This window comes from Spea bombifrons, chromosome 3 (assembly GCF_027358695.1).
Source record: "Spea bombifrons isolate aSpeBom1 chromosome 3, aSpeBom1.2.pri, whole genome shotgun sequence".
NCBI classification, from domain to species: Eukaryota; Metazoa; Chordata; class Amphibia; order Anura; family Pelobatidae; genus Spea; species Spea bombifrons.
In genome coordinates, this window is record NC_071089.1 from 114,494,029 (window position 1) to 114,516,157 (window position 22,129).

The window sequence follows — 22,129 nt, forward strand, 5'->3', positions numbered from 1 at the left end:
GATTTGTGCGAATCATAGAACCTCCCCACAATCATTACTCTCAGCCAGCAATGTCCATAGTCCACTAGGAGTTCATATCGATAATGCATTTCCACTCTGTGCGGTGCCGGTCACACGCCAGCAGAGATGCGAGGAGTTCACTGTTAAGAAAATATATACAGCGGAATACATATCGCCTATCAATTATTATTAATACTATTATTATTATTATTATTAACAAGCTTATCTAGCCCATGGTTTCCCGCTCATAGCACTGCGTTGTATTATGACACATATATACGACTGTTAACCCATCATATATGGCGTCACTCCGCAATAACCAAATTGCCACAATACAGACGTTTCCTTATAATAAGCATGAGCATTCGGTTTGCTACTAATCCTTTGACAATGTAATGGGTTAAATAGATTCCATTCTGCCCTTTGATCCGGATTCACACACACATCAAGGATAGAAAAAGCGCTAAACGCGCTGCTATCAGCGATACCGTTTATTGGTAACTATGGCAACATCCGCCCCTCACGTGTAGCGCTCTGCACAGAATCACATCCACCGTCCGCAATCAAGATATTGCGCGCTCCATCCCCGCCCGCTCCTGTGATTGGCTAGCTGTCTACCTTCCTGAGAACGGGCGGCTTCCATTGGCTTGTGTCCCATTCCGTGTCCTTGGCTGTTGTACTGACTGGCGACTGCAGGTGTCAGTCGGCCGGTGACTGGCCTGCTGCTGGTAACATGGGTGATGTGCTGCTGACTGTGTCCGAGTTCCCTGCAGTCTCCGCGGGGCTGCTCCTGGTGCTTCTGACCGGGCTGCTAGTGCGTTATTTGCTGCCCAGGTCCTCGGACAGCCCCCCACCGCCATGCATTCGCGGGTGGATCCCCTGGTTTGGGGCGGCTTTCGAAATGGGAAAAGCCCCCTTGGAGTTCATCGAGAGAGCCAGAGAGAAGGTAAACCTACCCCCTGACCCGGCACAGAGGCTGCCCCCCTGAGATCGGTGCCAACCGGGCCATGCCTGCGCTCGCCCTGCTGCTTTATATCCCTTACATTCTGTTAATGTAGCTTTTGTGCCTTTATTTGGAACTATTTGCCCTAAAATAATGTGCAAGATGAAAGAATTTCCCCCCCAAAACCCAGGGGTAAAAACATCAGGTCACCTCATGTACCCCATGGGAGCTTTAGAGGAAAGCTGATTGGACTTTTGATAAACAAATCAATTAATAAAACCTTAAATAATAAAAAAAAAAAACACTAGAAAAATGAATAATTATATATTTTTTTGCATTTCCAACATTCTTTTTTGGGTCGCTCCGTACATGTTGTGTACGTTTGGGCGTGTCATCCTCTGCCCGCGTTACCTTCCCAAAATACTTGATTTTGTTTCCAATTCCGCCTGACGTTCTATTTATTGCGTTCAAAATATGTTTGGCCTTTAAAGCGAAAGCGTGAATTATGGTTAAGAGGATTTTAAGGGCCATTTTGGGGAACAAATAAAAACCGAGGCAAAAAAAAAAAAAAACAATCTGTGAATTTGTTACTTCGTATCTTCTGATGATAGCGTTGTGTTTGTAGATCTGTGTTATGAGGATTGAGTGAGGATTTTTTGTATTTGCGCCCCGTGACTTTTATAGAATGAAATCCTCTGTTTTAATGGAAGTTCGGTGTGTAATCTCTATTGCTTATGGCTCTTTTGGCAGTACGGGCCAGTGTTCACCGTCGTGGCAGCCGGTAACAGACTGACGTTTGTGAGCGGGGCGGAAGGACTGGACACTTTTTTCACGTCCAAGAAAGTGAGTTTCCCGCAGGCGGTGCAGAAGCCCGTTCAGCGCGCCGGTAAGGACTGACGGTTTTATTCGTTCGTTTGCCGTAAGAGCCGTTTATGAAGCTGAATAATGCGGATAAAAGACAAAGAATATATTTTATTTATACGATACTGTGATACGCTCAAAACTCGGCAAACATTCTGACGCCAGGGGATGAGAGGGACTGTGCCAGGTAAAAAAAAAAGGACACTTGGGAGGTATGACGCTATACTTCTACCTCTTTAGTTAAAGGAACACCCCCCCCAACTACTTACTCACTGATGGACTCTTCACCTATATATTAAAGAGTTAATCCTTCATCTCAGTAATGTGATTATAATTAACTCTTTCATACCTGAGGGAGTCTGTGCTGCCGCCTGACGTATATATACGTCCTTCCAGTCTAATGAGGGCTGATGGTGCATTGAAGGAATTGTAGTGATGGGTGGTGATACACCAGCGGCTCTTAGAGCCCGATTGATTACAACCATGAATGTGAGGTTAGCTTCCCGCCGGAATTCCGTTGAATGTACCGGGACCGGTCCTAACTGCCTCTACGTCTCTCTGTAGCTTCCATTGGAAAGGAGAACTTCTACAAAAACCACACAGCCATCCACGAGACGATAAAGCTCCACCTGTCCCGGAAACGGCTGCAGCCGCACGTCGCCCGTCTGTGTGGGGAGTTCTGGGGGCATTTAGAGCGACTTGCCCCACGTGGAACGGAGGAGCTGTACGGTCTGGTACGGTAAGAGGATTGCACCCATGTAACCTTTTAGGTTTTTTGCCCCAATATTCTTCTGCTCGTCCCATTAGGTGACCCGCGTTCGGTGAAGTGCCGCGAGACGTCGCTGACCGTGGAGACATCTGGGGCAGTTGTGATAAAAGTCCGTGTCTTCTATTTGTTCTCTCGCAGACGGGTCATGTACCCCGCCGTTGTGGACACGTTGTTTGGGAAGGGGGTTTGCCCCACGAGCGAGGACACGCTGGAGGAGTTTGAAGAGCACTTCCGGAGGTTCGATGAAGGCTTCGAGTACGGCTCGCAGTTACCGGAGTGCTTTTTAAGGCGAGTACATCGGATCTGACCCGGCGACCTGGTCGATTACGTCTCTCGCGTTTACCTCCATCCTAAGCGCCGTAAAACCCTTTAAACGTTCTGTTTGTGTGAAGCCAGGTATTAAGGGGCTTTAGGTCATCCGGTTACATTTTTCTCTTATGACCCGGGGGTCCGTGGCGGGTAACAGGACGCTTGCACACGTGGAGCCATGAAGAGTTCCCCCAAGCAGAATGATACGTTGTGTGGTCTCATTACAAGTGGCCCCCCAGGTATGACTAGAGAACAGCCTCCTCCAGCCGTAATGCATGTCAGACCACGAAGAGTGACACTGTGGTCCCTGGATAACAAAGCAGAGTGGGGGAAACGGGGAACGCGGCTGAGGATGATGAGTGTGGAGCAGGCAGAGGTCGGCAGTAGCAGCGCAGAAGACAGATGTTTAGTTGGACTAGTCAGAGGTACGGAAATGTAGCAAAATCAGGAGGCGCAGTCAAGGTCAGATGTTGCCAAGGTCAAAGCGGACATTTCCACGAGATTCCAAACATTCATCATAGTCAGATGGTCCAGGAGTCGGCAGAAGATTAGACAGGGAACGGACTGAGGCGCAGGCAGGCAGGCAGACAGACGGGAAGGAATCTTTGATGGATGGTTGTGAACAGCAAAACCGAGCACCTGCAGTCAATAAATAAATACATTTAAAAAGGGGCTTATGGGCCGCTGAAGGTATCTGAACTCAGACAGACTAACGGTCGAATGAGCGAGGCTCTACCCGGGCTGCCGCTCGTCGCGTGATCGAGTGCTCTGTAATATTAGTAAATATGATTACGGATTGCTCGCTAGCGGACGCTCACTGTGTTTTGTGCTCTTGCAGAAGCTGGTCTCAGTCCAAGCAATGGCTCCTGAAGTTATTCAAAAGTATCGTAACGGAAATGGAATCAAAGGAACCAGAGGAAGGCGACTCAAAGGTAAAACTACCCTTCCTGATCCCGCGGGCAGCCGTATGGAGGGGCGTCGGGTCCTGCGGGCAGCTGTATGGAGATTGAGATATCGGAGCCTGAGATTGGCACATACCGAACTTGGGTGCTACAGTGTATCAGGGTAATGAGTCTCGGGGAGGGTAAGCACAAATTAATTGTGAGCCTGAATGAGTGAAGTTCGCTGTTCTTACTCGGCTGGTGTAAGAACTATAGAAATTCATTCACTGCGATGGTATTTGCCCCAGGAGGGCAACAGTTTTACTTTATGAATCAGTATTTTACTTATAAACTCTTAACGCTGGGATAGGGTCCTGCAGCTTATTCTTTAACCTCTCCTAAAGTTAATTGGCTCGGTGAGACTTTGGGCACCAGCTGTGTTGCGTGTCGAGTCCATTCTTGCGCTTCCTGTATCTAACATTTTACTATATTAAGAGGAGATCCTCCCAGCAGAGGTGGTAGAGGTGAATGCAGTGAGGGAATGTAAACATGCATGGGATAGACATATGGCTCCAGAATCTAATCTGTGGCATTCTACGTTTCTCTGAATAAAGCGTGATGATGAAAAGTTTATTTGTAGCATCATTTGGGGGATGCGTTGTCTTCACTTTTCTTTCTGCCTCGTTTAATCTCGCGCAGACTTTATTGGAACATCTTCTGGACACCGTTAAAGGGGTCGCCACCTACAACAACAGCTTGTTACTGCTCTGGGCGTCTCAAGCCAACGCAAACCCTGTAAGTACTGACGGAGCCATCGGCGTATGATCGTGCGGAGATATATATATTATATAGTGTGTGTACGTGCTGCGTGTGTCGATCACTACTGCAAAGGTCATACATGAAACTGTGGAGCTCCTACCGTCTAATAAAATGTGATCAGAAATGCGTTGGTTAGGAAACTGAAGAGATTGGAAAAGACGCAGAGAGATTATTCTGATGTATGGCTGGCTATATATATATATATATATATACTTGTTACATCGTAGAACCGTTTGTTGGGAGATGGGTAATATATGGACATCCCGGTAAAGAAAAATAAAAGTGTGTGTGTGTGTGTGTGTATGTATGTATGTATATATATATATATATATATATATATATATATATATATATATATATATATATATATATATATATATATATATATATATATATATATAATAAAAATGATTTACATTTTTTTTAATGGAGGTAAGTATCCAACTCCTGATGTTTTGTACCCTTATGTCTGTCTGTGACGGGGTTAAGACTATAATGTCAAATTTTCAGCTATTTTTTGACTGATTTGGGATGATGGAAGAGGGGAAAAAAAATTGTTTAATCATCGATTTTTGTTTTGTTTCCAAGATAACGTTTTGGACGCTCGCTTTTATTATTTCGGATCCTCTTGTTTACAAAAACGCCATGGATGAAATTTCTTCTGTGTTTGGTGAAGCGGGTAGGTCTTAGATCATTTTTTTTTTTTTTGGGGTGTTCCTTTGTTCAAAACACAACAAAAAAAGTCAATTTCAAGTTTTTGATTCCGTTCGGCAACTTAAAAATAAGTCTACAATTGTCCTTATCTCAAAATCACTCTTTTTCAGATCATGGAAAAAATGACTGTTACTAACATATTTAGTGGAAAATCAACGAATTCTATAAGCTAGGGGCCGTATGAATATATTTTCCCCGATATTTACAAAATGCAGTTTGTGTAAATCCTTCCGTTGCATAAAAGAAACAACTTATTTTTCAGTCTTGAGCATTGATATATGACTACAGTTTCTAGAACACAAGTTTTGTTTGTTTTTAATGGATACATTTGGATTTTTCCGGTAAGTAAACTAAAGGCGCTGGAACATGGTTTATCTATACATCAAACAAAACTTAAAAAGAAAGTTGTGTGCTGTCCGATGCCACTGTTAACGTTATGCGGATTCATATTCTTCCCGCAGGGGGTAGTGTTTCACGTTATGAGGATTCATTTTCTTCCAGCAGGGGGCAGTGTTTCACGTTATGCAGTTTCATTTTCTTCCAGCAGGGGGCAGTGCTTCACGTTATGCAGTTTCATTTTCTTGAATTCTATGATTTGCACGGATCAGTTATCTCGCTCGGATACAGTATATAGAAAATGACGGCTTTGTATTGGATATTTTCTGCACTCTGTTGTGTACGAGCCGCGGTACATCAAACAACTTGTTCAAGAAAATTCACCCCCCCCCATCTGTGAATTTGTTACTTTGTATCTTCTGATGATGGCGTTGTGTTTGTAGATCTGTGTTATGAGGCTTGAGTGAGGATTTTTTTGTACATGAACCTTTTTGTATTTGCGCCCCGTGACTTTTATAGAATGAAATACTCTGTTTTAATGGAAGTTCGGTGTTTCCGGATTGGGTCCGTTGAGTTTGGGGAACTGGGGCTCTGCCGGCCCCCAGGGGCACACTTGGACGCGCGCCCTTGCGAGGTGCACTGTCTTAGAAACAGCCTCAACTGTTAAAACGGGTCACATGCTCAATTCAACTCTCAGGACACAAAGCCGAACAATATACAAGCTTAGCGAGCGCTGCGTCCAAGTCTATCCACTGCTGGTCTGCTGCCTGATTAACGTCAATGCTGTTTACAAATTAAGTTTCATTAAGTTAATCGAGCCCTACGAGTGTGTAGAGATCCTCGTTATAAAATGTCGGGATCCCTGGGGGACAAAATAATCCCGGTTGTTATGCCGGTAATATTACACCGGCACTGAAGGAGTTAAATCTGAACATTTTGCCGTTTCATTTTCTTCCAGCAGGGGGCAGTGTTTGCCAGCAGGGAGAGTTGGACTGAAAATGGGTCGAAGCATTTAGACAGCTAATGCTTTTCAATAATAATAATATATATTCTATAAAGTAAACGGTAATACCCCCTATTAAGTGTAATACTTTGGGGTAACAATAAACACAAAGCTGTCTGCACCGTTCTAATGCAAGATCTCCGAATTTTATATACTTTCCGTACTTTAAGTTCTGTGGGTTAGGTTCCTCTTACCCAACGTTTTCTTGGCTGATCACCTACCTACCCTACCCCTTTTGTCTGCCGTATGGCAGGGAGCGCGCCCGTTAATGCTTTATATGAATGTTTGTTGGTAGAACTTATTGACGGAGCAGACGGGCCATGCGGTTGCGATCTGCTCTTTGTTTTCCTGCCTGTTAGAAGAACCCACATTTTTTTTACCTGTTTTAGTTAAATAAAGGAAAACAAGCGCTTTATGCTGATAGCCGCACACAATATATTTTTGCCAGAGGGCACAAGGTGGTGATCGTTGGGGAGATCCCCTGGTAAGAGCTGTAACGGTTCTGCTGTTTTTTACGCCCTGGTAAAGTCCCGTTTTTTTATCCGAACAGGCAAAAAGTTTTGTTTAACCGAAGCTGATCTGACGAGGCTTCCGTACATCAAGAACTGTATGCTGGAGGCAATCAGGCTTCGCTCTCCAGGGGCTGTCACGAGAAAAGTGCTGGAACCGCTGAAAATCTACGTAAGTGCTTTATTTGCCGTTATTCTGCTCACTTTTCTTAATTCTCTGAAGGTTAAAAACATTTTTTAAATCACTTTAACTCTTTACGATATGTAAGAAACAGGCAGGGCTTCTGTCACCTCTTTCTGCAATAATATACCTGAACGAGAGACCTCAGTGGTCCCAAATGCTTGCAATCTAACCCAATTTATATAGCCGATAAAGCTCTCATCTTCACCGCATTCTCTTCAGCGTTCCCCTCTGTTACTTTTGCCCCGTTGGGGTAAATCATGGGTCGTCTCTACTCCTCCAGCAACAGCGCAGGGAGAACCTCGTCTGTATGTAGTTTATGGGATTGGTTTTGTTTTCTTGACTCTTTTTAAGTGACACGTTGGTCTCGTTTTAACCCTTAGAATTACCGGGTTCCTGCGGGAGACATGTTAATGCTGTCGCCTTTTTGGCTTCATCGAGATCCACAGCGATTTCCTGATCCTGATGCCTTTCGACCTGTAAGTTCTAAAACATGTTAATGTTAGAGTGATGTGATGAGTAACGCCTGCCAAAGAATTCATGGATTCTGCGCATGTTCTGTCAAATGCCATTGTCTGTTTTACCAACCGCTGCGCTGCGAAATGATTGGTCCAGAGCGGTAGAACCTCTTCTCTGGGGATAACTTCCTTCTACACATTCTAAAAAAAGCATTTTTGTCCAGAAAAAACCCCCGGGGGTAGAGTTTCAGCGCTGGTCCGCTGTGTTGAAAGTATGTCTGTCTTTATGAGTTGGTAACTGATTGTGTGAATGGAAAGGTGACTACCTGACACGCTAACGCTAGAGACGCTGTCACTCCAGGTTACGCGTCTTAGCTGCCCCTACATAAAGCAAAAAGCACATCCTTTTGTGGTCATTAGTGTACCAGGTACATACCGAAAAGATGTCCCTACAGGACCCAATGACGTACCTGTTACATCATTGGTTAAAAGCCCTGTCATGTGTTTGCAATTGCATGGTCGCCGCTTGTTCTGACCATTCCATGACTAGAGAGTCTGGTCTAAAGCCAATCGCTGCCTTTGTTAATAATAATAATAATAAATATATATATTATATAGCGATCAGCCATAACATGTGAGCTCTGACAGGATCTGTGGGGGGGGGTCAAAAGTGGTAGAGGGAAGCACTATAGGAGAACTCCCTGATTGTTGTGCTGGGAATCCCAAGAGTGACATCACAGGGTTTCCCCGGTGCTAATAGAGATCTCTGGGTCCTAAAAGACCCCAAATGGGATCTCAGTACATAGAAAAAAAAAAGTACTATCATATATAGCCCTATAAGACATTTTTAACACCATTTCAGCCCCTCTACGGCACTCTCCGGTTACTTTGCGGGGAAACTGCAGAAAATAAGTAATCTAAATAGTTTTCTGCAGTCACTAATTTTCTGGGCAAGAAAGGAAAAACATGCAATGTGTGAAAAACACCCAAATAATAGCCATCGATAAACTCGGAAGAGATTGGAGACAAAAGGCTGCCTGGAAAGGTTTGTCTTGTTTTTAGTAACTTTTTTTGGGGTGGTTTTGTTGTCTCTGGGCGGGTTCACCGATCATCGTATTATTATATACCGAACCGGCACTCCCGGCAGCCAGCTGTCGGCAGCTCTTGTTTTCAATAGACCTTTATTTCCGTATTTATGGATTTCGCTCATCTGTAGCATTCAAGAAAATTTAAGCAAGATTGCAAAAATTAGAATTTTGTTCTATTTTAGCACAGGTTTTTGTTTTATCTGTTATCATTAATACATTTTTTAATGTATTTTCTATGATTTTAAAAGAAGGGCCTACGGCTTCTAGACAACTTGTGCGCGTTCATCGAAAATAATATCGTGTTAATGGACATATGGTAATAATGACGAAACAATAATATTTTGGTTAAAAAAGTATTAAGCTTATTTAAAATGCATTCTAAATTAGTACCAAATAATATAAAAATCTAGGTAGGTTGGAGAATAAAAACCTCATTGTGGATCTGGCCCGGTAGAGATTTGCTCCTCGTAGAAATGCTTGCTATTGAGCCGTTCTTCTAACCACGTTCCCTCTCGTTTTATTAAAATATGAACAAAGCATTAAAACAAAGATTCGTAACGATTTCAACTGAAAACTATTTATTATCTAATAAATAACTCAGAATAACAACATTTCCGGCGCGGCGTCCGGTCTTCATATTATGCGCCGTCGGGCTCGCTGTCGGCAGCTCCTGTCTTCTCCATCGCAGGACAGCAAAAAAAGCAGCAAATAAACATGGGTGAAGAAAACCGCCTATGATGTCACTCATTGTACTGTGATGTCACACCAGTGTCACGGCGGGAATGCATGCTGCGGAGTTCAATCACACAAAATACAGTTTTATTTCCAGTAATATAATATATTGTTTCATTATAAGAGTTTGTCCAAATGTCCAAGGAATTGGTATAAAAAATAACATTTACAATAAAAGCATCCGTTTAATTTAAAATCGAATGTATCCTTATAAACACAAACTGGTGCGAACCTCTCAAGAGGGCCAGCCTCGGATACTTGCATTTCCCCTGCCTGAGAACAGGTTGATTTTCAATTTGGATTATAAAAGCAGTACCTGCAGAAATATCCGGTCTCCGTATTATGGGCCGTCGGGCTTGCTGTCGGCGGCTCCTGTGTTCTCCGTATTATGGGCCATCGGGCTTGCTGTCGGCGGCTCCTGTGTTCTCTGTCGCGCGTTTCTTATTATATATAATGAAGAGGACAACAAAACAGCAGCATAACAGTCCGAAACAAGCGATCATCGGTGCCACTACGGTAATGCCCCACGCAGCGGGGGCCGGGGGGGGTCTGTCCGGGTTCGGAAGCCGCTGTCTTCTCCCGGGTCACGTCGCCGTCTCCTTTACCCCGTGTAGCCGGGAGCGGAGCAGCGAATAGTTCGCACATCAGCAGGAATGAGAGGAAAATCACAGGCAACATGTTTCTTCTCCAGTGAAGGCCAACAAGTGAATGTCTGAGCCTACGCTCTGTGCTCTCTCCCAGCTGTGCCTTTATTGCATCACTGGGCTATGATGTCACTCGCTGTGCTGTTACCGCGGGAAGGCTCGCTGCTGAGTTTAAGTACACGGAGTTTGTTATATCGGCTTCCGTGTGTTACGCTGTAATCGTTTGTATTTTCACCCTCTGGTTTCTGTTGGATGTTTATTGAGAATGACCGTACCTGGAAACCGGCGGGGTATGAGCCAGATTCTCCGGGTTTTTACCCCAGTTTCGGGGTGAAGGGGCAGATTCTCCGGGTTGTTACCCCAGTTTCGGGGTGAAGGGGCAGATTCTCTGGGTTTTTACCCCAGTTTCGGGGATGAAGGGGCAGATTCTCCGGGTTTTTACCCCAGTTTCGGGGTGAAGGGGCAGATTCTCCGGGTTGTTACCCCAGTTTCGGGGTGAAGGGGCAGATTCTCTGGGTTTTTACCCCAGTTTCGGGGATGAAGGGGCAGATTCTCCGGGTTTTTACCCCAGTTTCGGGGGTGAAGGGGCAGATTCTCTGGGTTTTTACCCCAGTTTCGGGTATGAAGGGGCAGATTCTCCGGGTTTTTACCCCAGTTTCGGGGTGAGGGGGCAGATTCTCTGGGTTTTTACCCCAGTTGCGGGGTGAAGGGGCAGATTCTCGGGCTCACACAGTCTGGACGCTATTTCTTCCTCCTGTACACCGATTGGATAGAAGACTCTCAGTTGGTGCTTTTGCTTTTCATATGATATACCTGCTTGAATGCAGGTGACTCTGTTAAATGTATTGTTACAGGTCAGGGTTTCCATGAGGGCCGGGATTAGAGCCATTTGGTTAATGCGTTTGTCGAGTCTCACAACGGGCTATTAAAGGGTTAATATGCAGGGTTTCGGAGTTGGTTCTGTATGTGATCAGCTCATATCTACTAAACATCGCAGAGTCCTTTATCGTACCGTCTTATTCACCCGGATGGATGAGAGAGAGAGAGCGTTTAATTGGGGGATACGATAGAAACGTTTAAATAGTTAAAGTGATTCAGCACGATAAAGGGAGAGAGTTTATTTAAAAGGAGAAATACGACTGCAACAAGAGGACATAGTCATAAGCTAGAGGGGCAAAGGTTTAATGGTAACATCAGGTAATAGTACTTTACGGAAAGGGTAGTGGATGCATGGAATAGCCTTCCAGCAGAGGTGGTAGAGGTGTTAATACAGTGAAGACATTTAAGCAAGCATGGGATAGGCATAGGGAGGTAGGATATAAGATAAGGCCGGGGACTAAGGAAAGTACGTAGAGGTTGGGCAGGCTGGACGGGCCGAATGGTTCTTGTCTGCCGTCGCTTTCTATTTAATTAGTAAATAGGACTTCATTAGCGTCGCCATAAAGCGTCAGCTCAGTGTGGTGACTGAGCCGGGAAAGTCACGAAAAATATCACATGACTGACAGCAACGGCGGCTCCAGGTCTGCAGATAAAGGGGCTTTATTGGGGCAAAATGAGATAAAGGCAGGCAATCTTCTCTGCTTTGCAGCGTAATACTAACGCTGTATTAAACGCTTCAAGGACTCTTTATTCCGCGGGACGGCGTTTTCCTCGCAAGCAATCGATGGTTTAGTGACTTCGGGACATTCAGAGGTGGACTGTTTTATGGGGAATTAACGGTTATTTTTGTCCGAAATGTAAGAATCTGAGTCCGGTCAGGATTCGCTTATTTTCCTCCAACCCCCCTCACCCCCCGAAAGCCACGATTATTTATTTAAGGCCTCGTTGGAAAAATAAATATTTTTCTTCCCACAGGAACGTTGGAAAAAAGCAAATTTAGAGAAGAATGTTTTCTTGGAGGGTTTCGTGGCGTTTGGCGGAGGGAAATATCAGTGTCCGGGGAGGTCGGTGGACGCTCTTTATTCCTTTTTTCCTCCGTTTTGTACACTAATTGTCTCGTTTTCCGTGTTAATATTATCAATTTATGGATCACATTTGGGTGACTTATAGCTCCCTGGGTTCTATACTGTCCTCTACCCACAACGGATGCCTGAGGATGATGTGATCTGTAATCCAAAAAAGCGATGGGATTCTTTAACCCTTTAGCCGTTAACAGGACGAGTTAAATCATAAATACCACATTTAAGGCGATCCATGCGGCCGATCACATGATATAAGCTGTTAAAAAAAAAAATGTTATCCAAAAAAGCCCACATTTCTTTCTCCACCATATATAGTAAAAATAGTGAAAGTGGATATTTTGGTGCTCACAAAAAAAAAAGGATCGGAGGTGGAGGCTGCAGCTGCCCTCCACCTGCTTTAAGCAGCCAATTGGTGGCAGGCAAACTCACATTGAGGAAATATGATCGCTTGCCGCGCATGTGCACGGGGGGTCTGTGCAGGGATAGGCGAGCCAGCACTGCTGGTAATTATATCACATGCAGAGAGATGAGTCCGTCCTGCAGAGAATTCCTCTCCTGCTCCACAAATAACCAGAGGACTGAGTCGTATGGGGGGGATTATGGGGGGTCACCATGAAAATGCACCACACGGTGATCATATTCATTAAAGTGTCTATTTGAAGGCCCCCGATCCCATCAGTGTGTCTGATATATATAATATAATATTGCGCACGCTAGCAGTTGGTTGTACGACGCGTATGCGGGGAATGGGCATATAAGAGGTTAAATTCCAAAATTATGCCAAAGAAACTAAATGTGGGCAAAAAATAAACACCTTCCGTGACACCTTCTGCTACAAACACAATCACCCCGAACCCTCTTACCCGAAACAAATCCCTAATATTCTATAATTTGAGTGGGAAAGGGAGCCGGTATTTCAGCCACAATGGGGACAATAAAAATAGAGGGCTTTTAGTGGAAAAAAAAATCCTACTTGATGCCGCAAAACATTACTGATTTTACTTGCTGAGGGTGATGGGAGCTGTAGGCACAGAAATTCATCAGCCCTTTTTTTTTTTTTTTTTTTTTTTGTGTTATTTCTAGAAAGAAGATAAAATTATTGTGCCTTCCGTTTTATTTTTATGGGGGGGGAGGCGGTGACATCGTAGTTGCTGCTCCCTGCATGTTAGCGGCCTCCCCCAAACACACAGCCGTTCCTTCTTTCCCAGGCTCTGGATGGCAGGGCATGGCTCCGCTGTGAAGCTGTTTTTAGTAGACGAGGGGGTGAGGGGTTCAGAGGACTAAGACTGATATAGTGAACGTGATGTTGTTGTGTTCCGCTTGTATACGTCTCTTTATTTCATACATATGGCAGGGCCCTCAATTTTTTAGGATCCCTTTGATCTTTGGGGGCCCTGCCATATGTATGAAATAAAGAGGCGTAGCATATTAAGAACGGCGCTGTTACCTCCTTGTTTGATCAGACGTTGTTCGCAGTCTTGGTGTTGGTTTAATGTGTTGTTGTACAGTATGTGTGCCTCGCCTGTCATAGACATTACACCAGGGCTTGACAAATTTGTTGTGAATCTAGGCGCCAGGTAAAAAAGTTAGGAGCCAGGATTTTTTTAAACTAACAGTTGGTCAGGAGTGATCTGATCATCATCAGCCCACTTACCTGGAAGCACCCTGGACTTTCAGGTCAGTGCTGTTTGTTTTTTAAATACATTTTTTTCATTTTTTTAACTCTTTCGATGCTGATGTTCCATTGGAGCACAGCATTGACAGATATTTAGTCCCCACAAGCTTGTGGGGACAAATGTTAACCCCTGCAATGCCACGAATGTGTCATACACAATTGTGGCATTAAAGGGGTTAACGCTGCACTGTCGCTCTCATGGAGTGATCAGGCAGCAGGGGGCTGTTGGGGCTGGTCTCCACACTCATGGCGAGACCAAAGAACCCTCTCACCCTGTCCCTGAAGCTGCCTCTGGCAGCTGGGAAGCAATTGCTGGTCTATAGACCAGCCACTGCAGGGGGGAGTCTATGATGACTGCTGTAGGCTTCTATGCCTACAGGAATCATCAAAGGGCTTGTGGGGGCTCGTTTTTTTGCTGTTGCTGGTCTGCCTGGGCTTCCAGGCAGACCACCGGCAGCAGAGCCCCTTACAAAACAGGAGTTTACCCCTAAAACGCCGCGATCGCGGCATTGAAGGGGTTAACGCTGCACTGTCGCTCTCAGGGAGCGATCAGGCAGCAGGGGGGTGTTGGGGCTGGTCTCCACACTCATGTGGAGACCGAAGAACCCTCTCCCCTGTCCCTGAAGCTGCCTCTGGCAGCTGGGACTCAATTGCTGGTCTATGGACCAGCCATTGCAGAGGGAGTCTCTTTGATGACTGCTGTAGGCTTCCATACCTACAGGAGTCATCAAAGGGCTTGTGGGGGCTCGTTTTTGCTGTTGCAGGACTGCCTGGGCTTCCAGGCAGACCACCAGCAGCAAAGCCCCCAAAACGGGAATTAACCCCTAAATGCCGCGATCGCGGCATTGAAGGGGTTAACGCTGCGCTGTCGCTCCCATGGAGCGATCAGGCAGCTGGGGGGTGTTGGGTGAGGTCCCCAGACTTGTGTGGGGACCCAATCAACACACAAACCCCCTTCCCTGAGGCTGCCTGTGGCAGCTGAAAACACGATCGCTGCTTTTCCAGCAACTGCGTTTTCAGCCTACAGGATCACTCCGTGGGAGGGATCTCAGGCTCGGGGGCGGGCTCGGAGTGGCTGTGCTGTCTGCCCAGACTTCTGGGCAGACAGGAACAGCGCCCCCATGTGGTGACAGCCTCTTACATCCACAATTTTTTCTGGATGTAAGAGGCTGACAAAACCTAGGCGCCAGGACAAAATTCTCTGTCGCCATGGCGACCTGGCGCCTGGGATTTGTCGAGCCCTGCATTACACAGGTTTTTGTGTGAAATCTACATGTATGTACCACTACATATGTACGATACATTTTATTAAAGGGTGAGTTGGGGGCTTTTAATAAAATATTTAGATTTCATTACTTTTACAATTTGATTTGGCACTTTTTTTGGTGGGGGGGGGTTATATTTTTACCGCTATATCATGTGAGCGGGTGTAATGTAACTAGCTGTGAATAGCTTAACTCGTCCCAGGTGTCTGGATCTGTTTCTCCAAGCAGGGGAGAGACTTGTGGCTGCGCCCACTCCCCGCCCACTAAGGGCTGACTGGGTCTAGCCACGCCCAATGTTTGATTAACTCTACATGCATGGTTAGCCCCACCCCTTAAAGAAGCTCTCCCCCCAAAGAGCGGGAGCCTCTGCGCAGGCTGCCTTTGGAAGTGCAGCCTTATGAAGGGTGAAAAGTATTTATTTCAGGTAAAAAAAATGTTTTGTCCCACATGTCAACAAACCTAGCTTTACCAAGGAAAAATAGTCCCTTTTTAGCCAGTATTTCCCAAACAAATACTATTATTAAAAAAATCATCCAAAGAGAGAGTCTGTGAACCATAAACTAACTTACATTTCCTGTTTTTTGTGTTTTTATCAGATAAATATTTAATTGCAGCCACAAATCGCTTTACCTGTCCTGAAATATAATTCTATACATGACAGCTAATTATTCTGAATGTGGAATCTCATTGGCTAATGATCTTATGATATAATATATATAAAATATTTCTGATTAACCGACCAATGAGGTGTTTTGATACCGTCTTTTTGTGCTTTATTTGATACAGGTGGTTCGCTTTAATGGAAATCCATATGCTGGTTACCTTAATGCTTTATCGATATGAATTTCACCTTCTGGACCCAGTTCCAAAGCAGGTACCCGTTCATGTACTATACATACATACACACATACACACGGCCACAGCCACACATACACACACTCATACATTTGTGGTGTTGGTGGGGAAGTTATATTTTTTGGATATATTAAAATAATCGAGGAGAGAATAAAATCCAGAACTCTCGACAAACTCAAAAAAAACAATTATACCGCGCTCACGCTGTGAAAAAGTATTTGCCTCCTTGCTAATTTCTTTAATTATTTTCATTTGTCTCAATTAAATGTTTCAGATCCTCAAACCAAATTACCGTATTGGCTCGGATATAGGCCGCCCCCGTATATAGGCCGCACCCTAAAAGTTTGGTGCTTTTTTAAAGAAAAAGTTTTTTTTCTTTAAAAAAGCACCAAAAAAAACATGCTGCCACTGTCCTCCCTCCCCGCGATCCGCTGCCGCTGTCCTCCCTCCCCGCGATCCGCTGCCGCTGTCCTCCCTCCCCGCGATCCGCTGCCGCTGTCCTCCCTCCCCGCGATCCGCTGCCGCTGTCCTCCCTCCCCGCGATACGCTGCCGCTGTCCTCCTCTGCCCCCCCCTCCTCGACTTACCGGAGCAGACTCCCGGGTGTCTTGCGGGGCCGGCGAGGGACATCTACGCAATACGCGTATGCAACTTCCGGTACCGGAAGTTGCATACGCGTATTGCGTAGATGTCTCCCGCCGGCCCCGCAAGACACCCGGGAGTCTGCTCCGGTAAGTCGGGGGTGGGCAGAGGTAAAACGCTTAGATAACCTCCCGTGCCGGCAACCCCCCCCCCCCCGTGGGAAGTGCTGGCAGGGGAGGCTGTCTGAGCGTATCGGGGAGAAGGATGCAGGTCCCCTGCACCGCTGCGGGGGATCTGTATCTTAACCCCGCTGCCTGCCCGGCGCCCGGGACTGCATGTCCCGGGCGTCGGGCGCTAGACCCCGAATATAGGCCGCACCCCCACTTTAAAAACTTAAAGTGGGGGAAAAAAGTGCGGCCTATATTCGAGCCAATACGGTATATTATAAAACAAAGATAACCCAATTAAACACAGAATGCCGTTTTAAAATGATGATTTCATGTATAGAAGGAAAACGCTTTCCACCCCCACCTGGCCCTGTGTGAGAAACTAATGGCCCCCTTAGTTACTAAATTAACCAAATAAATAGAATCTGTCTTGCATAGCGAAGTCGGTGAAAAGGACCCAAAAAGCGGGCTAATGGGTCAAAAGTGTTACTTTTTGGAAGACGTGCGTCCCGTTCCATCTGGTGTAAAACGAAAACATTTTATAATAACCGGTTATTAGGTGTGGGGGGCGATTACTTTTTCACACGGGTGATATAGGTTTTGATGAACTCTTTACCTTCGATGAATGATCATTTAAAAGCTGCATTTTATGTTGTCTTTGTCTTAAAATTAGTTTGATGATCTGAAGCATTAAAATGTGGCAAATAAGCAAAAATAGAACAAATCGGAAATGAGCAAATAATTTATAAAATAAGGCGTAATCTGAGGGTACATCGCAACGTCCGGCCCCCCACCAAAAGTATTTTTATTACGATTCAGAAATTGGTTAGATTTTACCAGCTTTGTTGCCCTGAATCTGGGATTAGAAATGGCGCTCCGGCCGTTCATCCTCATCCATGTCCATTAGCATTTGGATTCTTGGACGTGCTGGTGTCAGTGGAACATTCTTTTCGGATGACATCTCTTTGATACTCGTTATTTCCCTGCATCGAGTTCTTATCTGGAAGGAGGGTTGCCAGCTGATGCGTCGTGTTAATATTTAGGAACGAGAAAAGCTATAGAGACATATTAAGTAGATTAGTAGAGAAAAGAGACTGAAGTAAAAAATGGCTATTTCTTCTAACTCTCAGTTTTGTGTTAAATAGTTTGTTCTCCACTGGCATGCAATGTTTCTACAAAAAGAGCATTTAACGCTGGGGCTAGCATCCGAGAGCTGTTAGTGGGTGGGGAGTGGGAGCAATGTGGGTGGGTGGTGGGCGGGGAGTGGGTGTGACCAAACACCACACCCCTACGCAGAGAAGAGAAGAAACTGACACGGAGATCCAGGAATGCAACCCTTCACCTGGAGACTCCGAGTCATAAACTAAAGGAATTATATTCTTTTTTACATTGTTAATTTTTTTTGTTTTATTTTTTAACAAATCTAAACATCCACCCCACGTATCTTTTCAATACTTCAAACACTGCAGCTGTAGTTGCTCTCCTCCTTCGTGGTTTGATGATTCTTGCCACTGATTGGTCGCTTCAAGTAGCCAGTAAGTGGCAAGAAAGTGCTCCCATTTCAATGAATGTCTGAATAACCCCCCACCTGCAGCCATCAGATGCATGCAGGGATATTTGATGGCTGTAATGTTCCTTTCAAGTAGCAACCATAGATTCTGCACTACAAATACAAAAACCCCCCCCAAAAAATCAGTGATGTGCAGCTTGAATGTATCCCCCCCATCCCCCCCCCATGTATATTCTGGACCATAAAAACCTCCAGACAGATCGGAATCCCCAAGACATCTCTACTCACCATAGGTGAACCAAACTCACTTCTCATGCGCTCAAAGTATACCCGTTTAATCCGTTCAGTGCCACCACGTGATTACAAAAAAGCCAAAATATACTACTGCTCCCCCGAAATGTTAGTTCATTCTTTAACGGGGACTTACATGTCCCTTGACATCTTTATCACCCCCCCATCTCCATAACATCTCCATAACATCTCCATAACATCATATACATGAAGGACAGGTGTCCCCTAACCGGCAACAGCATACACCCCACCCGCCATGTTTCCTGTGAGCTTATTGAGGGAACACGGGTACGCGATTCACGAAGGATGTTCAGCCCTGACAGGCGGACTCCTCGGCCCGGTGACCACGTGTTATGGTCATCCAGTAGCCACAGGTGCTAGCTGGGCCTGAGATAAAAGAAATAGACAAAGGGCCAGACCCTAACATGTATATCTACCCACCAGGTGTAAGAGGTCTTATATGAGGACAAAAACCCACAAGCTCACGGTGACTATTCCATCATCATCATGCGCCAAACACGTCACGGCATCTGCATCGTTCCATAACACGACCATAACACGGTCATCTAACTAGTAATGCCCCCAGTACCTTCCTGCCAGGGGATGCACGCCGTAGCTCTTAATACCTTTTGCCTGCCGAGAGACCCCTCACCTACCACAGGTAGAGGACCTTTGGCCACCCCACAACCAAGTGAACCGTCTACAACCCGACACGAAAAACATGTCATCATCGCGGCGTGTGCGTTTCTGTGTAACGCTGCTGTGGACGTCTTTGAGGATGGAGAACGCCTTGAACATGCGCCGGTTACTATGGGGTAGAGCGGGATATGCAAGAAGGTACTGAAATGGACAGCCTCATCTGTGACTTCTTCACGTGTAAATAAATACATTAATAGATTGCAAGCTCTTAGGAGCCTCTTCTGCCCCAGTATGTAAGTTAACCATAGAATAGAACATTTTAGAACCATTAACTTGGCCGATCCCCGCGGATGTATTACTGGAAATGGTAACGATGGAGGGATGTAATCCTGGAGTAAGAGGGATGATAAAATGCGCATGCACGATAGCTTCGCTCTTATTACTGTCTAACACTTATCATAGCCAAATCGAAGCACGGCTGAGGGTGATGGGAGTTAGTGCGGTTCCAGTGCTTGTTACAAAGTATTCGCTGGGGACGTTTTATACGAAATCATCATGACTTGTTTTTCAAAGAGGTTCCGTCGGCGCTCCGGGGATAAAACCGGATTCTCGGTCCGGATGGACGTGTACAGGGGCTTAATTGCGAGGAGGACTCGGCGCTCGTTAACGCGGTCAGTGTTCCAGTGGAAAGTATTGTGATGCGATGGCATTCTCCGGCTTACATTCCTGCCATTGTTGTTGGGATGAATCACAGATTGAAAGCGGAGAGACGAGTGCTGATAGCGTTCTACGTGCCGTCTGACAGAACGCTGACCTTGAGCCCCGTCGCTACGGCTGTGTATCAGGTGACGCTGACATTCTACCTGCTCGCTGTAATTCTCTACCGACGCTTACCGAGAATTTCTGTTGCCGTTAAGAAATGTAACCGTTTTGGCCCCGATTACACTTCTCGATCGATACGTTCTTTGAGTGGTCACCACCTGCCAAATGACCAATAATTTAATTCACTGCTAAATGAAATGTTAATATGGATTTTGAGTGTTTGTCCCGATAAATATACATTGTTTATACCCTCTCACTGTCTCGGGATAGATGCCGCTAGAAGTTCTCATTTTACTGCCCGCTGTACTGAGTGACAGTATGATGTCACCCCTACACCATACCTCGGAACTTCCTGGCTCAGGCTACCGGGAGCCCTCCCACTTAGGGGCAGGCATAGCCATGCTGGGGCGGGGCTTGTCATCTATAAGAGGTGGGGATAACTCCAGACAGACTCCCGGTCAATCCCGGGTCTGCCCCGCACCCTATCTTGCATTCTGTTATTTATGGTGACCAGGTCCCAGGGAGTAAAGTGAGGTGGAAGTGCTGTGCTGCCATACCTGGGGGGGGGCAGTTAATGCGCTAAAATATCCCAAAATGGCAGCACACAGGTGTGTGAATAAAATAAAGTATTGTAGTAAACTATCATTGTTGATAGCGCCGTCACAAGAGCCGGTAGCCGGAACGTGGGTGCGTTTTTGGTCGTCCTCCTCCGTTGGCTTTAGTGCTGAGCTTTGGGTGTCAGAGAAGGAATTGTCCCTGAAGTTCGGCCTCTCGCAGCCTCGATCTAAGGGGTTTTATTGAGTGATGGTTACTTCTCAGGAGTCAGGACCCTAAACAGGTCTTGCTTCACAAATAAGTAAGAAATTGCATGCTGGTTTCAGGGTTCGTCCATACTACCAAACTGGGTTGGAACTGGTGCGAGGGGGGCGACCGCTTGATCTATCCCAGTGCCCAGACTGGCCACCGGTGCCACACACTCACCCACTCTGTCGCTCCAGTGGCAGATCGGGTGACAGAGGCTGGATGTGCCCCGCCGCGCGCTTCATGTATATCCAGCCGTCAGCCGCACTTCCATCATAAAGTGGCCACTTGCCTTGAAGCGCCACGGCCGCCCCATCTTCGACCCTGGTCTCTCCTATGTTAGAAAGCGTATGACGGGGGCACCTGGAGCTGTAGTTTGCCTAGGGAGCTAGAAACACTGGCCCTGGGTCACCTGTGGAAAATAAACTCGTACATTCGGTAGCACAATGTATGGATCAAGGTCCATTCTTTCCAAACATGCGGGCAGAAGATGAGGAGACTGCAGAGAGGGAAACGTCCTCGTTGTGTTTACGAGGTGACAGAGCCATAAAAATTTCAGCGTCCTGAAACCGCAGCTTCCTTCTCGGGTTCCATTTTCTTGGCATGGAAACGGTAACGCTCGTTTCACCGAACACGGTGGGAGTTACGCTCATCGAGTAGACTTAAAGGGACGCTCCAGCCATCACGCGGGCCTTTTAAATATACGCGGTGCAGAATCTGTAAGCATTTGCCCCGTTCCTCAACCCTCCGCTAGTTGCCAACATATGATGCTGACGCATGGTATACTCACCGCTAGCTACGGCGGCGTGTTGTGGGGGGTCTAACGAGACGCTGTATGCGTAGTAAACGCTCTCATTGAGTGACGGTCACTGTATGAAGCATACACGTCATCGTGCCGCTAGATGGAGGGTAACATTTTCACCCATGCATTATGCTGGCCATTTTGTAGCAAATGTGTAGGTATAATGTGTAGGTATAATGTAGACGTGCTTTGAACCTACAAAGTTAGGTGAAATTAATCAAAAGTAATTAAAGGTGTATTAAACCAAAGAAGGCGCATCTTTTTTTTAGGGATGTTATTCTGGTGCACAGTTTAAAAAGTTGTCTTATTGCCATAGCAGCAGAATTGTATAATGTATATTTATTTAAGATCTGGTACTTGGGTGGCTTATCCACCATATTGAATCTTCTTGATTACGATTGTTTTGAAGAGCAACCTTCACTTGGTGGGCACGCAGCAGCCGGACGGTCCTTGCCGGGTCCGATTTAAACAGAGGGGATGAAGTCCGGCTCTACGGAAAGCGGAGGAAACCGC

General features: G+C 45.8%; 1 protein-coding gene across 2 annotated transcripts; it reads left to right on the forward strand.

Annotated features, from left to right (window-relative positions):
- The first annotated feature begins 679 nt into the window (after positions 1–679).
- On the forward strand, positions 680–22,129 carry LOC128484725 (24-hydroxycholesterol 7-alpha-hydroxylase). Of its 2 annotated transcripts, XM_053461234.1 has the most exons (12): positions 680–946; positions 1,694–1,829; positions 2,369–2,543; positions 2,712–2,861; positions 3,721–3,814; positions 4,463–4,558; positions 5,171–5,261; positions 7,186–7,316; positions 7,709–7,804; positions 12,102–12,190; positions 15,935–16,022; positions 22,026–22,129. In XM_053461234.1, the coding sequence occupies exons 1-12, from the start codon at positions 734–736 to the stop codon at positions 22,095–22,097; spliced, it is 1,431 nt and encodes a 476-aa protein (XP_053317209.1). In that variant the 5' UTR covers positions 680–733; the 3' UTR covers positions 22,098–22,129. The 2 variants fall into 2 exon arrangements, with proteins under 2 accessions (XP_053317209.1, XP_053317210.1); XM_053461235.1 differs by lacking the exon at positions 12,102–12,190 and having other exon boundaries at positions 22,026–22,116.

Excerpts from the sequence above, each read along its gene's own strand:
- LOC128484725 (XM_053461234.1), top strand. The coding sequence starts at position 734 with ATGGGTGATGTGCTGCTGACTGTGTCCGAGTTCCCTGCAGTCTCCGCG. Across the intron at positions 947-1,693 it reads TCGAGAGAGCCAGAGAGAAG|TACGGGCCAGTGTTCACCGT; the intron begins GTAAACCTACCC and ends CTCTTTTGGCAG. Across the intron at positions 7,317-7,708 it reads TGGAACCGCTGAAAATCTAC|AATTACCGGGTTCCTGCGGG; the intron begins GTAAGTGCTTTA and ends TTTAACCCTTAG.